The 15805-nt window shown below is 37.3% G+C and overlaps 1 protein-coding gene and 1 long non-coding RNA gene across 5 annotated transcripts in view; one reads left to right on the forward strand and one right to left on the reverse strand.

Moving 5' to 3' along the window:
* The window catches only part of MDFIC (MyoD family inhibitor domain containing), a 51601-nt gene extending 47686 nt beyond the window's left edge, over positions 1-3915 (reverse strand). Inside the window, exons 1-2 of one of the 4 annotated variants that reach the window (XM_021545241.3) lie at positions 3749-3909; positions 1634-1789 (exon numbers count right to left, since the gene is read on the reverse strand). In XM_021545241.3, coding sequence (XP_021400916.3) covers positions 1634-1724 — 91 coding nt within the window. In that variant the 5' untranslated portion in view covers positions 1725-1789; positions 3749-3909. Of the gene's footprint in view, positions 1-1633; positions 1790-1997; positions 2143-2175; positions 2343-3748 lie in introns of those variants that run through there. The other 3 variants (XM_077783443.2, XM_077783442.2, XM_085568640.1) reach the window with 3 other exon arrangements.
* The window catches only part of LOC146763453 (uncharacterized), a 29683-nt gene continuing 16201 nt past the window's right edge, over positions 2324-15805 (forward strand). Inside the window, exons 1-3 of the long non-coding RNA XR_014951874.1 lie at positions 2324-4155; positions 7276-7366; positions 9547-9609. This is a non-coding gene — a long non-coding RNA (uncharacterized LOC146763453). The remainder of the gene's footprint in view (positions 4156-7275; positions 7367-9546; positions 9610-15805) is intronic.

The following is a 15805-nucleotide window of genomic DNA, read 5'->3' on the forward strand; positions in this document are numbered from 1 at the left end:
TATCCTTTAAGTTCATTAGAATAAAAATTATGTATTTGAATGCTGAATTCTGCTTTGTTTTTCTGTGAACTGTACATAAGCTTTAAAAATGAGCATGTGTCTTGATAGGTATGGCCAGTCAACAAACCATAATCATAATGCTTGTTTGTACCTTACTGATCCCAAAGAAAGCCATGAGGTTTAATTGTGCCATTAGGATTTTCTGCATATTCCTTGTCATGGACAGATCAGTATTTGTTTCCTCACTTCTCATTAAAAAAAAAAAGAGCATGTATTTACAGTCATTCATAGGACTTTCACTTCATAGTGAAAACTCAGTTTGAAGTGGTACTGTCAAAATGAGACCACTCCCACGCTAGTTAGTTCACTGACTTACAACTTCAGTAACTTTGATGTATGGCCTACATGCAGAATTTAACCAGTGTGGCCAGGTGACCACATGACAAATAAAAACAACACGCTGAAAATAAACACATATCACAGGTACTGATGGTTCTGGCAAAAATGTGATTCTAGCAGTTCAGTTCTGCATGCTGGATCTTCATTTAATCTTTTTTATTATTACTTTTTACTGTTTAGAAGTTATGAGTCATTCTCTAGAACAAAAAAAAAAAACCAACAAAACCCATCCAACAATATGATAAGTATAACCCAACTTGTTATGACCCCCGCCAAAACATTTTTTACTTAGCTACGGATACTTTCTGATTTCTGAAACATGTCTTCAGCTTTGATTACACATAGCTATTGATTTTCTTAGTTACATAAACAAGACTGCATTTTTAATCCACAGTTGCACAACTGTATTACCAGGCTCTGCTCCAGTTAAGAAGTTATGAATAAAGTTACAGTTCTTCAACAAGAGTACTTGTCTGTTTTTCAAAGACTTTTTAAACTCCTGTCAGAATTCTGGAAAATCATAGCTGTAAATAAATAAACAAAGAAAAGTCTCATCTTCACAGACCAGGACTTGACAGGCAAACACACTTCCCAATTTTGAGGATAACCTAAAATATACTTTGTCAAACTTCTCTACATGAAGGTGATCAGAGCCATCAGTGTATTTTGTTCAAAATCAAGTAAGTCATAACTTAAATAATTTATCTTTAAGATGAACATACTTTTAAAAAACCTTTTGAACAGTTGATATGAAACAAGCTATATTCTCAGAGATTGATTTTAGCTGCAGCATCACAGAGTAATCTAAGAAAAAACAGTGAAGTGACCTCCAACCTGAACAACGCTCTCATTATTAGATCAAACTTCCATAATTTACTTCAAAACCTGGAAGGCCAGCTTTACAGGAAAGAATTTCTAAACATCAACACAAAGCTGAGAAAATCAAAATCTATTTTTAATTTGCCTCTGAATGACTGCGGTTTTTCAAGTACTGAAAATCAGGGCTAAGTAGCCCATTTTTGTCTTTGCTTTTTTTTCTTTTTTTTTTTTTTTTGTACATTTTTTCATGGGAATTTTGGGTTAAAACAATAAAATGGTGAAGTGAAAGTGCTACAGAGACACACTACAGAGGGGAGGGGCAAAAAAGAGGGGTTAAAACCCACAAGTCAAATCAGTAAATGTATCGTTCAAATATAACGCGCAACAATTACAGAGAAACTTTAAAGCAACTTACCTCGAGGGAGAGAGATCAAAGAGCTGTTTTCAGTCGGAGCTTGCTCTGGCCCTCCAGGCCCCGGAGGAAGAGGTTCTCTCACTTGGGACATCTGCCAGCTCTCTCGACGAGTAACAGAGAGCCTGCACCCCTCTCCAACAAAACTAACACGCGACCCTGAAGGAACAAGCAAATGAAAGGACTCGTTAATGTACTTTTTGCAGAAAACTCGCGGCTCGGGGCGAGGGACCGAAGAGGGACAGTAGGGAAGCGGCGGCAACTTTCGGGCGCGGCGGCGGGCGCGCCCCCCGCCCCTGCAGCGAGCACCCGCGGGGCCGGGGGGCGGGAGCGCCCGCGGGCAGCCCGGGGGGCGCGGCGAGCCCACCTCCGCATGCCCTCCGCTCCGCTCCGCTCCGCTCGGCCCTGCGCCGCGCCCCGGCCGCGGAGCCTCCGCGCCGCTCCCGCCCCGCCGCCGCCCGGCCCGGCTGCCGCCTCCTCCCGCGCCGCCCGCCCCGCTCCCGCGGGCCTTCCCCCGGCCGTGGCGCGCACAGCCTGGCACTCACAGCCGCTGTCCCACCGCCGCCGCAGTCACTCCTGCTCCATCATTTCCGGACAATGAAACATCTCGCTGCGGCTGGCGGGGCTGCGGCTCGGGCGGCGGTTGTGCAGCTGCTGCCGCCCGCCAGCGCCGGGCCCGCGGGCTGGGCTGGGCTGGCGGGGCCGGCCGGCCGCGGGGCGCCGCGCTGCTCCCAGCCGGGCCTCCAGCCATGGAAATCCCCCCGGGCCACCGTAACCCGCCGGACAGAAGTAGGCAAGGAGGGGTGAAAAATCCCCAGGAGAATGTGAAAGGGAGGCTTTCCAGCCCGGGCAGGGTTTGCAGCAGCAGTGCGTGGCGCCGCCGCTGGCTCCCGAGCTGGCCGCGGAGCCGCGGATCGGCCGCCACCAGTTGCGCGGCGGAGCGCGGAGCGGCGCGTGGGGCGCCGCAGGGCCGCCGGCCCCGGCCTTCGCACCCTCTGCGGGCCCGTTCTACCCCTGCCCCTGACCGCTAACATGCACGTATATCCATTAAAAGGGCTTCACAGCGGCCGCACAGAAATACTCTATGAGAACGAAGAATAGAACAAGCAGTTCTCAAAAGTAGAACCCTAAGTGCAAACTACTTCCTCTGCTACCATCTGCCAAGTAGCGCTACCTGGACTATCTCCATGCAGGAAATAACATTTCTTTCCCATGGCACAGCCTGATGCGATCATCAGTCTTGTGCTCTGTTCTTACCCACAACATAGGGTACTGCAGTTATTGCTCACACATATGCTGGTGTCCATAAGCTGCATGCTTTGCCTTGCATTATGTCTCCTTTCTCAATTGAAGTGTGTCCAGGTTTAAAATGCATTTTCCTTGAAATTTATAAGCAGATTATTTCATTATGGTTTAGTAAATATGCCAAATTTACTGGTATGTCTTATGACAGTGAGATATTTGGATATATTTTTTTGAGAAACAAAAGTAGGAATATAAAATAAGTTACAGACTATCAGCATCTTAACATGAGAGACTATCTGATAGATACGTATTTTGATATCACACATACTAAGCAATATGCTCAGTTGTTAAAAGATTACTTCTTAAAGTTTAGCCTTTCCCTGACATGCTTGCAAAACAACCAGGATGAACTGTAAATACCTGACTAGGAGCCAGTTCTGTGTGAACTCCACACCCTTCAGTGCTAAATCTTATTTCAGAAGTCATCAGTAATTTTGCTCCATTGTACAGCTTTATTTTTATCATTGTTGGTGCAAAAGAGAAGTGTGGTGAAAGGTGCATATGCTTTTCTCTGGAAAACAATATAATTTTTAAGTATTTCAGTCTCCTAAGGTGTTCTTTCGTGCAGTATAGTCTTTCTTTAAACATTTATATGGAAAATGGGGGGAGGGAGGAAAGGTGTTTTATGTAGGAAAGAAGCTGTGTAAAAAAAAATCCATTCGAGGCAAACAAAGCAACTAATTTACCATGTAATAATAATATTGGCCTCTATATCTACACTTTTCATCTATGCAAACATTGCATAATTTTCCATAGTCCCCTCCTTGCTGTCCTGGTGGCTGAGTGATCAAAACATAAGGTAGAATGTCTTACCTCAAACTCCCAAGTGAGTCAGTAGCAGAAGAAAGGTTATGACTCACTCTCAACATACAAGCTTGTGTTTTTCCCTGTGAAACTGGAAACATAGCAGAGAGCTGTGGGAAGAGCAATAATTTAGCCAACCACACCCTGCTTCCAAAATATATCATTGGCTAGTAAATGTCTATAGAGAGCTGATACCGCCCAGGGTTGGTATTTTGGTGGGTTTTTTTAACCTTATCTATGAAACCCACATGGTAAACTCCAGCGACGTTCACTTTATCTTCTTTAAAAAGATGATGGGACAAGCTCACCCTGACAAGGTTCAGTTTAAAGCAACTAAGTGAATTTACAGGGTCTTCAGCAGATAGGACAACTGATGCAGTCAGAGCTAGTCCTAAACAAAATCAGATTAAGAAAAGGTAAGAGAATTCAATACACAAAAAGCACAATTCACTGAAACCACTGAAACTGTACATTAAAAATATTGTGCAATAGGCAACACATTGCATAACGAAGGCTGTGATTGTAACAAGATGGATCCAGATGTGGTTCTTGTTAATGAGATACCACAGATAGGCAAAGCTTATTGGCATACGCACTTCCTGACAGTAGAGCATACTTCTAACAAATACTCAGCAAATCTCAAGTATTTGTTGGATTACTTTCCTGTAAAATACATATAATTCTTAAATATTATTGACAATTCTCAGGAAGTGGGAAGTTCAGGTGCTAACACCAGCAGCCTTTTGGGTAAGTTACAAATTTGAGATATACTGTATCTTACTATAGCAAAGAAATTGCTGGCTGTTGCACATATGTATTCCATTGTTAAACCATAAAATTCAGGTCTTGTAGGCAATTGATGGCAAATCTTGGGATTGATGTGAAGAGAAATTCAAAAGCCTTGTAAATGGAAAATAAATATAGTTTATAGGCAAGCTAAACATTCATGAAAGGAAAAAAAAAAAAAACCACAAAAAAAAAACCCTGACAAAAACAAACAAACAAAACCAAACATATAAATAAATAAATGAAACCAGAAAACCCCAACAAAACCCACAAAACCACATGTGGCAAAAACACCACTATCACCATGAAAAAGCTCTCTAAGTTTCTTTCTCTATTAAAAAGATTTTCTAAAACATACTTTTATCAAAAGTTCACAAAGTATACAATATAATCCCATGTCTTCAGGACAAAACTGTTTATCACCAGTTCCTCGACTGAGCTCCCACACAAGCCATACAAAAGATATTACCTGCAGTCAAAATATACTTGTCACTGAACAAAATAAAGTGTTTTAGAAAGATGCAAGTTGTTTATTTAAAGTAAGCCCACAATGTTCCAAAATTAATAGCTACCGAGGTTGTTTACTGACATTATTAAAAATTTGAGCCATATTTCGAGCTTGAATTTTCCAAGGCAAACTTTTAGTGTTTGTGGGGATTTGGATTTAAAAGAGTTTGTTTAGGAGTAAGTTGTGGATAGCAGAGATGCCCATCTCAGAAATGCTGTAGTACAATTGTGCATAACTCTTCAAATAAAAAATATGGTAAATAGCTATTACTTAAGGATCAATAAAAGTCTAGGTACTCAAATTTCACCCCCATCCTAACACTACCCTTTCCTTCCCCAAGGCTATTCATTAACTTGTGCTGATTTCCTTCAGAGGAAACTGAAGACATTTTACTTCCCTCTTAACACACTTAAATAGTTCTGAATAATGGACAATAATGTTATTGAATCTTTTTGATTGCTTGCTTGTACACAATCTCAGTACCTGTGAGTTCAGGTTATTCTTATGCTATGCCTGAGAACATGATTTTCAACTTTGTAATATGTAATTTTAACATATGTATATTATTCTAAACTTCACCAGTATTAAGATCATGTCAGGATCTCTGTCCTAAATATTTTATAGTGCATCAATGCTGAAATGGAAAGACAGTTGTACTTAAAAGGGCTAAATTAAAAACTTGGAATTAAAACCTTATTATATTGTAAAATAAATAATTACAAGTAAAGCTTATAATTTTTTTAAAAACAAATTTTAAATATAGATTAAAAGCAGAAATACACACAATATATGCATAAAAGGACAGTAAAAGAGAATTTGAAGATCACTATTATGCTTGGTTTGGAGTGCTTTTGGTTCCTGGATTTCACGACCTAGCTTTTATATTAACCCCCTGCAAAGCATCCTTTAAAAAGCCATGTAAATTGTCATGTGCCTGGGCAAAGCTGGTTGCAGCTGTGTTGTAGATGAGGATTTGTACTTCATAAAGCATGAAGTGCTGTGGGATTGATGGTGCCTTAGACACCAGCTGGTCCTACCAGGGCAACCATCCCCTTTTAGGCCAAGGCAATCCACCTTCAAAGAGCAGTAATAGAAATGAATAAACAGTTGAATGTCTAAAATGAAACGAGAGACATGCAGATTTAACTCCTTCTGTAACCAGAACTGAAATAAAGATATGCATTATCTTTTAGAGGAGCATCTAGTTCCAGTAATGCTGTACCTGGGAGCAGGAGTTTTTTTATACAATAAAGAATCCTTATCCGGGTTTGATGTTTTTCTGCCATGGGTTGGACTCCATAATGGGGAGAAAGGGAATATGAGGATTAATGTTTTCTGCTGGCTTGAGGTATTTTTCTCCATTTTGTTTTTTTGTTTACACTAAGTATTAAGAAATACAGTAGTATCAGAAATAGTTTCTGTAGAATATTGTCTAACACAGGTGGTAAAGATTTCATTAAAATTGTTAGATTATTAACTAAAGCAAAGAAGATGCACTGAGATTAATTTTTTCTGATGTAACTCTAATGAAGATCAAGGAGTTCCATGAAGATGAATTCAGCTTCACAAGCTTTGTCCTGCTTAGGGCGAAGCACATCACATGGCCTGGCTTACAGTAGTTTCAGCTATTCCTTAGCAAGCTCAAGCAAGTAGCTCACTCAAGCAGGTAAATAGATCCCATGACATATAACATATCATATATTAAATCATGGGAAATGACCTTTCATCACAACAAAATGTCAACTAGTAATTCATTACATTCCTACAAATAAGTAAGAAGTGCTCAGTATACAAATACAGCTGTTCTGGATTGCAACGGTTAATTAATTTGCATATATTCCTTCAGTTATTCAGCTTTTCTCTTCACAGTTAATATTGTCCCTTCATTAATAAAAAACTTATTTAGGGCATCAGAAGAAATAAAATTGAGCAAAAACTAATTTTTCAAACTCTGTACTGATTTTTAAGGCATTGAAAATTATTTGGAACTTGCAGTGACATTAGCAGGCAAGTGATGGACAACAGCATCTTTTGAGTTAAGTGGGCAAGAATTTTAAGCAAATATTGATTAAAAAGTGTAGTTAGCTTAACACAGACAATTGTAATATGAGTTATATAGAGATTTAGTAAATTCATAATCACTTTATTAATTTGTCCACAATATTTAGTCCTAATAATCCTAAAGGCTGTATTTATAGCATCCAAAAAAAAAAATGAACTAAATATTTTTGGTGCTTTTCAGGTTAACAAGGCTCCTTATGCTTTTGCACCCTGAGAAGTATCTGGATCTGGCATTATTCTACATTAGTATTTCATGCACATTCCTTACAATTGTGAGTATTCATGAAATTTACATTACCTTTTCTCAGCAGTATCAAACTTATCACCAATATCAAAAGATGTTTTAAAAAATACCTTATCTAGAGTCTACAAAACCAAAAATATTTCCATGTGAAAAGAATATCTAATCAATCTGTCCCCAAAAATTTAAAATCTGAAAATACTAAACCAAGTGTGTTTTACAAATAGAATAAATAATGCAGTGTAACAGTAGACTATATGTTATATTGCTGTGTGAGGTCACAGTAACACATCTTGATATCTATAAAAATTTAGTTATTTCTGTATATCTTTAATATGAGCTAATAAAACAGAATACAGATGTTCCTTTTGAGCTGCAAGAGAGTACACTGTGAATGAGTATTACAAATAGTGTGCATTCTGTTTTTTACTTTCATAATATAGAATGCTCTTACTTACGTATTGTGTATTATTCCTCATACATATTCAGAGCATATATTGTAACAGTTCCTTTGGAATCACTAACATGTAAGCTGCGAATGTGTATTAACAGCCAAATGCATTTGCATAATATGAGTCCATATTACTGAATGCACAGCCAAATTGTTGATAAAGAGTCACTGCTATACATAGAAACAGAATTTGTTTCCCCGTGCTTCTCACTTTCATCTGGGCTATCTTGCAGTAATTTCTCACCCTTGTCTTAACAACTGAAAAAAAGAAAAAAAAATGCCAATACAACAACAATTGGGAATTGTAGTTTTTTTGAAGTAAAATATTTTGTGAGGGTTTTTGCTTTGTATCATGATCAATATTTCTGTTAATTGCCTGAATAGATATGCTTCTGGTTTTTCATTTTGGTATCAATGTAGATGACTAGACCAAACAATTAGCATCAAGTGCTCATTCAGATAGTACATGTAAAATGCAGTACATGTAAAATGTAAAACAGGGAAAAAAACAAACATAAAAATTATCCTCAGTCAGTTCCAGAAGTATTTTTAACTGTCATGATTTTCTTTCTTTGTATATTTGCCTAAAATAATGGAAGGGTTTGCCAGTCAGGAATATGCAATTCTCTACATTGAACAGAACAAAATTTACAAAATAATATTACACAACAACATAATTACAAAACTTCATCTGTATCAAAGTTATTGTTTGTGTACATTGACAGATGTAGACAAACCCATGCAAATAAGGATGGAAAAAGACACCGTTTTACTTTTCTAAAACAGGGAATGGAGGAAAATAGTCTTCTGCCTCAGTTTCTTAGTTCTAGAAATCTTAGGTCTGATCTAATTCTGTGACTATGCTGCTAGGAAGGATTTTCCCCAGGAAGAAAAGGAAAAGGACCAATTGCCTTTGGCCCAGTTCCCTTCCTCATCCCATAGAGTTGCTGAAATAACTGGAAAGACAAGAGGAAATTACCCACACAATTTCAAGGACTGCATAGTTGTGATACTATTAGTTTTAGAATAATTTCAAATGTATTATTTTAATAAGCAATAGCAAAAGCAACATTATAGTTCTGGTATCACAACGGAGATATTAAGTCCAAAAAGTATTCAGTTATACTTTCTACCAATTAATGGCAATTCTAAACCACCTACCATGCAAGAACCAAATATTTACACAAGACTATCATAATACCTCAGCTAAAATACTGACAAAAACAGAAAATGCAAACTGGATTTACCGTGCCTCCCATATAGCTGGTATTTTTGGATCCCACCTGGGAGATGAAGTCCTGCCTGGTGAATAGTGGCACAATGATACTGTTCACTAATACATGCAATATCTGCCATATATCATTGAGAGAGAAAGAATGTATGTATGTATGTTTGTATGTGGACATAAAATGACTGGAAGTTTTGTGTTTTGCCTTTAAAACAAGTCATTACATTTTAGTTTACTGTAGGAGCCTATTACAGTGCAAAATTCCTTTATTTCTCTTTTACTTTTTCTGTGGTTTGTTTCAAACATTTTAAAGTATTAATGAAAAATGCTGTATAAGTCATAATATTGGAGCCTAATTTTATTTCATATTGTTTTATATTTATAAGATCTATAAACAAGCTCCTGTAAACTTATAAAGTCAGTTATTTTGAGGTCAGAGCTGTGGGGTTTTTTTCCTTTTATTATTGTAAATAAAATAAGATTGTCTGTACTCAGTTGTTTTATACTTCTAACATACTAACTGCTCTCTCAGAGAAAGTTTCAAGACATAAATGCCAGCAGACTGAATTACCTTGATAAGCAGTGATCAACATAAGTAAGTGAAATATTTTTCTGAAGTTTTCCAAAGTGATCTCTATATTTTCTCAATAAATTATTTGCATTTTTGGCTTAATACAATTTATTATAATCAAAGTAAAACTCTGATAACCATGAACAATAGACAAGGAAAATTTAAGCAACTGTGTCATGGGTGCTTTCACTTCAAAATCTCTGTTGTTCCAGTCCTGGATGTCAGACCCCAAGTCTGTTATGTCAGTACTTTTTTTTTTTTTTAAGTCAGATTTGATTGCATAACAGTAGTAACCAATCCTATCTTGATCCATTCCTCTCCAGTGGCTAGTTAAACTTTCAAGCACTTGAAAACTCTGGTCTTCAAAAGTTTGACACGTGTTTTTCCAAATAGAAGGTATATTTTTAACCAGTTTGCACCATAAATATAATTAAGAAGTAAACCAAGTGAGTAGCAAAAATACTAGTGCCATTTTCTCTCATTACTTTGTCACTTGCAGTGGTGGGAGCAGAGATTCCTGCCCACTCCACTTTTCCAAATATATACCTGGAAATTTATGTGAAGGAGCACCCAAGACATATATTCAATATGTATTTCTTTCTGCCTGCCATTGTATATGGCATCAAGTATGCTAAGAATAAAAAAACATCATTTGCTACAATGGGAAAAATATGGAAGCTAATCTTCAGAAACATAGAATTTATCAGACATTTCATTTTCTTGTTATAAAACTGTGTTGGAAAATACAAAACATGAGGGTAAGCAGAAACACTACAAATTCTGGTTTCCCCCATTTAATACCAAAAAATAACTCTCTTCTATGGCATCCAAAGCATCTCACATCGTATCGCATATTAAATTCTCCTCTCGTATGAGGTTTCTTATTGAGTGAGAACTGATAAATAGCATCAAGGTGTCATGACACAGGAGAGTATCTTAAAATAAAGCAGAAGGTCTTTTGTCTTTTTCTAATGTAAATGGTTGAACTTGGGAACAATAGAGTGACTTAGGCCTCACATTGACCAAAAAAAATCAATTCTTAATGTATGGATACAGCAATTTGGAAACTACTACAATAATTTCCTCTACAGTTTGCAGTGAAATACACAGCTTGAGAATTTGGTAAAAGAAAGTGAAGAAAATGCACAACAGATTTCTGTACATACTCTGTAACGTTTGTGTAAGTATCTGTCTAGACACCCAGAGTTAACTACACTCTCAGTGTGCAAGGATATGCTACACTAGACCATGAGATTATACATTTATCCTCATTTGCGAAGGTGGATGCCTAGAACTCATGAATGGAAAAATATATGTTATAAAGTATTTAATCCTAATCAATATTTATTAAAGGAGACAAAGTAACAGTATCACAAACCTATGCTACTTTACAAAAAAACCAGCAAGCTGGACTTCTTATCATGCAATAATTAATGAAGTTTTATGATTTATTTTAGCCGTGAAGTGGGCTTTTTAAAACTCTAATTATATTAATGTACTAAAGAAAATACAATTGTCACTTATTAAGCATGGCAGATAACAGTTTCAAAGACAAATAATGAAACGTGAAAATTGCAAGTTCATGTTGAAGTGACAGTATGGTATCAATGGGATGGAATTGTGCTTCTCCCTGCATTAATCAATAACAACTTTTATTTTTAAATGTGTGAAGCATGTTTAGTTTCATTAATTTATGACTAGGTGCTTTCTACTTATGTCTTTCTGTGTTTGGATTTCTGTCCTTAATTTTAAAATATTTTGTCTGTTTATAAATCCACAACCAACCTCATAAAATATTACTGTTGGGAAGGAATCAGTTTTCTGCATGCCATGTGCAGTTTTTGATATTGATCATACAACTAAGTCAATTAAAGGAGACATAGCTCTGTTAAAACTGGAAAAGTACTATTGTCACCTGTGCTATTCTCTGTGCAGAATCAGAAGATTTTCATTTGTTTGGTTTATGATATCTCACTTGTCTTTGCACACCACAGGCTATACCTTTAATCCCCTAGCATAACCTTTTTAATTTCCAGTTGTGAATACATAAACTACTGAACCAACTCAGCATTATATTTAGCTTAGCAGAGCCTGTATCACAGGTCACAGATCTGATGCTCTTGAGCTGGAACTGAGAGGCTCCTGCCATAAAATAATTTCATTACAGCTCTATGGTTCAAAACACAAACACATACATGCTCCATGCTGCTGTCCATAGATGGTGTTTTCTTATGTTGCACTTTGTGATAGCTCATGTAGTGAAATTTTAGTACTTTGGGATAAGTGAGCACTTAAAGACTTTAATTTCCAATGCAGTTAATGAGCAATGGTAAGGTGTGTGTACAGTAGACTTTTATGAACAGCTATCAGAAAGAATGCTTACAGCACCTGAACAGAATAGAATAAACAAATATTTGGATTATTTACCCTAAGTGTGGATAAATAATGTATACATGATAATTGATGCATAAATTTAAAATTCAGAAATTACGGGAATGAAACAATTTAATGAATCTCTTCCACAATACTATAAAGTCAATTACATGAAGGATTTCTGGAGCAAACTATTAGTTCTGTATTGGGTTAAAAAAGCCTTTCCAAGTCAAAATCTAGTTAGTACCAAATATCAGACAGTACCAAAACTTACCCCTGTCAACAGGTCTAAGTTTGCTAGGGGCAAGACATAATGTAAACATTTTCATGTTGAATGTAAATTACTATGAAGCTGTTGGTAGCTTTCTCTGCTAACAGCACATATTTCTGCTCTCTGCAGGCTTTGTAAGCTGTAGGTTATGGATTTGCAACTTATATTGCTCTTTACATCTCCTGTACATCTGGCTCATTATTCCCATAACCTGCCAAAATTCACATATATTGTGGGTATTGTCTCTTAAATTTATTAATCCAGTTTGACTAAGAGATAATGTTCATAGTGGAGGAGTAGTACCTGGGGCAATTTATGGCTTTTGAGGGTGATTAAATGCTGAAATGGAGCTGAGGCATTTGATAATCACAAGAGCTATTTGGTGTTGGAATATTCCAGCCACATGACTGTTCTCCCTTCAGCCAGTAAGAGAAGAACATTTTAAAAACAACATTAAAAAGACAGATTTTTCTGGGTAAATGAAGGTTTGAAAGCAGCTGAGAGCCCCAGCTCATCTTCCATGAAGGGCAGGCATAGGTAAAGATTGTATAGAATTTGGAAGGAGTATGTTCCTCTACCTAAGAGCAGGGCTAAGGACAAATAATTGCCTGATGCACTTACTGTATAGAAACTGAGGGCTGAGACTGAGGTGTGGACATATGTGATTTGAGTTAGGATTTATGACTCATTTTCATATTGCCACTGTAAGAGGGTAACAATTATCATCCACCAGACTGGCCTGTTAGCACATGCTGGAAACAAGTCCAGTGCAGTGTCAATTCTCCAATCTCATGGGAACAAGCCTGTTTCATTTATATCCCCAAAAGTATAGAGGAAGTAAGGATTGACACCTTAGGAAGAGGCCATTACTGAATTAGAAGGGAGATTCTGGTGGAAAAATCTCCTAAGAGCTTGGAGAGGAAGTTGAAGTTGAGTTTGGAGGATTTTTTTGTTGTTGTTAGTTAATGTTGTAAGGTATAAGTTAAAGGCCAATGCAAGGATATTACTTCTTATTTATTTAGACAGTGAATACCAAGAAACTCAAATAATTCCCACACAGTAATCTTCTATATACAGAACAGCCACGTTTGGTTAATGTGGGGATTTTTACAAAGAAGGCATTACTAATACTCAGGTTAAAGGAAGTAATGTCTTCTGCAGCTGGACAGCTAAACCCAAGAACATTAGTTTGTCATCTGGTGATTTCCAGAACTGGCAAATTTCTGATCATTCTCCCTCTCCCTCTGAACTCATATGCATGAGTCTAAAGCTATATAAAATTCAACCCTTTTAATTTAATGGAAATGAAGAAGGAAAGTGGAAGATGTTGAAGAGCTGGGCGGGCAGGTTTGGAGAGTCTCTCTAAGCAGGAAGCAGGTAACTTTGCTCCACTGGCAAGCTGGCACTTCTTTGAGCGTTAGTCAGAAAAGAAATATAACCTGTTTATCCTTTTCACTGATCATTATGAGAAAAAAAGAATAGAAGGCCTTATTTATTCCAACAGTCTTCTGTCTTCAGCTTTCTGATATTCTTACATCATATCCACAAATGATTTGCAGAGACAACAGGGAAGAAATCTGAATTGGTGAACATACTTAATAGCATTTTTTAAAGAGCATCCTGGCAGGAGATTGACTATGACTCCACAGTAAAATACATGAGTACTTTTATTATAAAAATCCTGAGTCCCAGCTGCATTTCTTTAAACATAGCTCCTTCTGTTTTTTTATTTTTTTTTTTTTAACACAGGAAACCTCAACTCTTCTGAAATCTACCACAAACTTTCACTGCATCTATAAGCAAAACACTTATCTTTGCATGTCTCCTTTAATTATCTATGAAATAAGAATGGCAATATTTGCTTCCTAGGAAGGTTAAATTTGCCTGGGATCCTGGGATGCCAGGTACCAGTGAATTCCAAGCAGTTATTATTTGTTAAGACTCCCAAGGCAAAAATTTCAAAATCAGTGGACAGACCAGTAAACAATCTTCACCAGGACTATATCAGGGGTCTCCGTTAGGAGGCACCATTACCAGATTTTTAGTCTTGCCTGACTATCAGCACTCCAGTTTGGCCATTCTCTCCTGTGGTATTATTGACAGAGAAGGCTTCACCCACTTTCGCTTTCCTCATGCAGTCAGAAAGGATGTGATGACAAAATCAGAGCTTCCACCAAGATAGCAGGGTAGTTATCTCTGAAAGCATACTGGGCCACGGTTTCAGAACAATCCCACAACATGATTTAGAAGTTGACAGGTCTCTTGTTAAAGACATAACAAATCAGCTTGTTCATTCTTGGGATGATAATGCCATTTCAGTGAAGTACAACTGAGTTCCTTTTACATTTTCTATGTGCAGCAAAAAACTCCATAACAATACTGTTGAGCCTTCTGAAATGAATACCTCTTGAAGCAATAAATCTGTTAAAGAAAAAAAAATAGTTTCTGGGCACCTAGGCTCTGTGTTTAAGGATTTGAACTTTCCTAATGCCTAAAATCTGGGGAAAAAGTCCAGAAAGGACACCCAATTAGAAGGATATTGACTCATCCTGACAAAGAGGTGGGGGGAGGGAGAAAGGGAGAAGGAGGGAAGAGATCAAGGCTCACAACAAAAGGCCTATTCATTTATAACAGCTTGGCTGTGGAACCATTCCAGCATGCTTAAAAATACTTTATCCATTAGTTGGGAGCTCTTTTCTAAATGACGACTTGCTGCCCATATCTGACCACAACCAGCTCCCTTTTCACACTGAAGGTAGTAAGGTTCACATTGTCAAAAGCAGTTTGTCACCTCTTCTGGACGTTGTAAGGAGGTGAGGCAGAGCAAAGCAAAGCTGTTCTGTGAGAAACAAAAATCCCTGACCTCCAGCATATAGCAAGGGGAAGGACAATGACATTCAGTTCCTCCCAGACCATTTTAAAATAAGAGAACAAGTGAATACCGCATTCAACTAGTCCCACTTGCAAGAAAAACAAGGAAGAGCATTTTAGGTCAATCAAGTTATTAAAAATAAGGTAATTTATAGCCTCAGTATATGAGCTCAGCAATAGTCCTTTGCAATTTTATATGAGGCTCTTTATTCTAAGCTCTGATCACACACCTGAATAAAATCATCAAACATATTTCACCAATGTTCCCACATATTAGCCAAGAGATATACATTTTTAATTACAAACACTAAATACTTGTTGAACAGCAGGATTTTTTTAATCAAATTATTATCTCTTAGGAATACTTCCTCCTCAGTTATAAAGCAGTATAGCTGGAACTATTAATATTTTATGCTGGGGACTGTGGATACAACTTCATACAAAAGCTTTTCTTTATCTGAAATGTGGCTGTTGCTGTAAAATTTGCACTCCTATCTTTTCACAGTACTTTGTTGCATATGATTTCAGAGTGTAGTTTGAGGAAAATGAATGTCTGGTTTAATGTGTGTTTATTTCTCTTGACACATACGCTGTGTCCTTATGTTAGTTTGCATTGAGACTCTGGAGAAGATTCTGGGAGAATACTGTGCAGTTGATCTTCTCATCAAAGTATCAGCTTTTCTAAACGTGTCATTCAGCTGCAGC

The sequence above is a fragment of the Lonchura striata genome, chromosome 1A (assembly GCF_050655825.1).
Source record: "Lonchura striata isolate lonStrDom1 chromosome 1A, ASM5065582v1, whole genome shotgun sequence".
Taxonomy (NCBI): domain Eukaryota; kingdom Metazoa; phylum Chordata; class Aves; order Passeriformes; family Estrildidae; genus Lonchura; species Lonchura striata.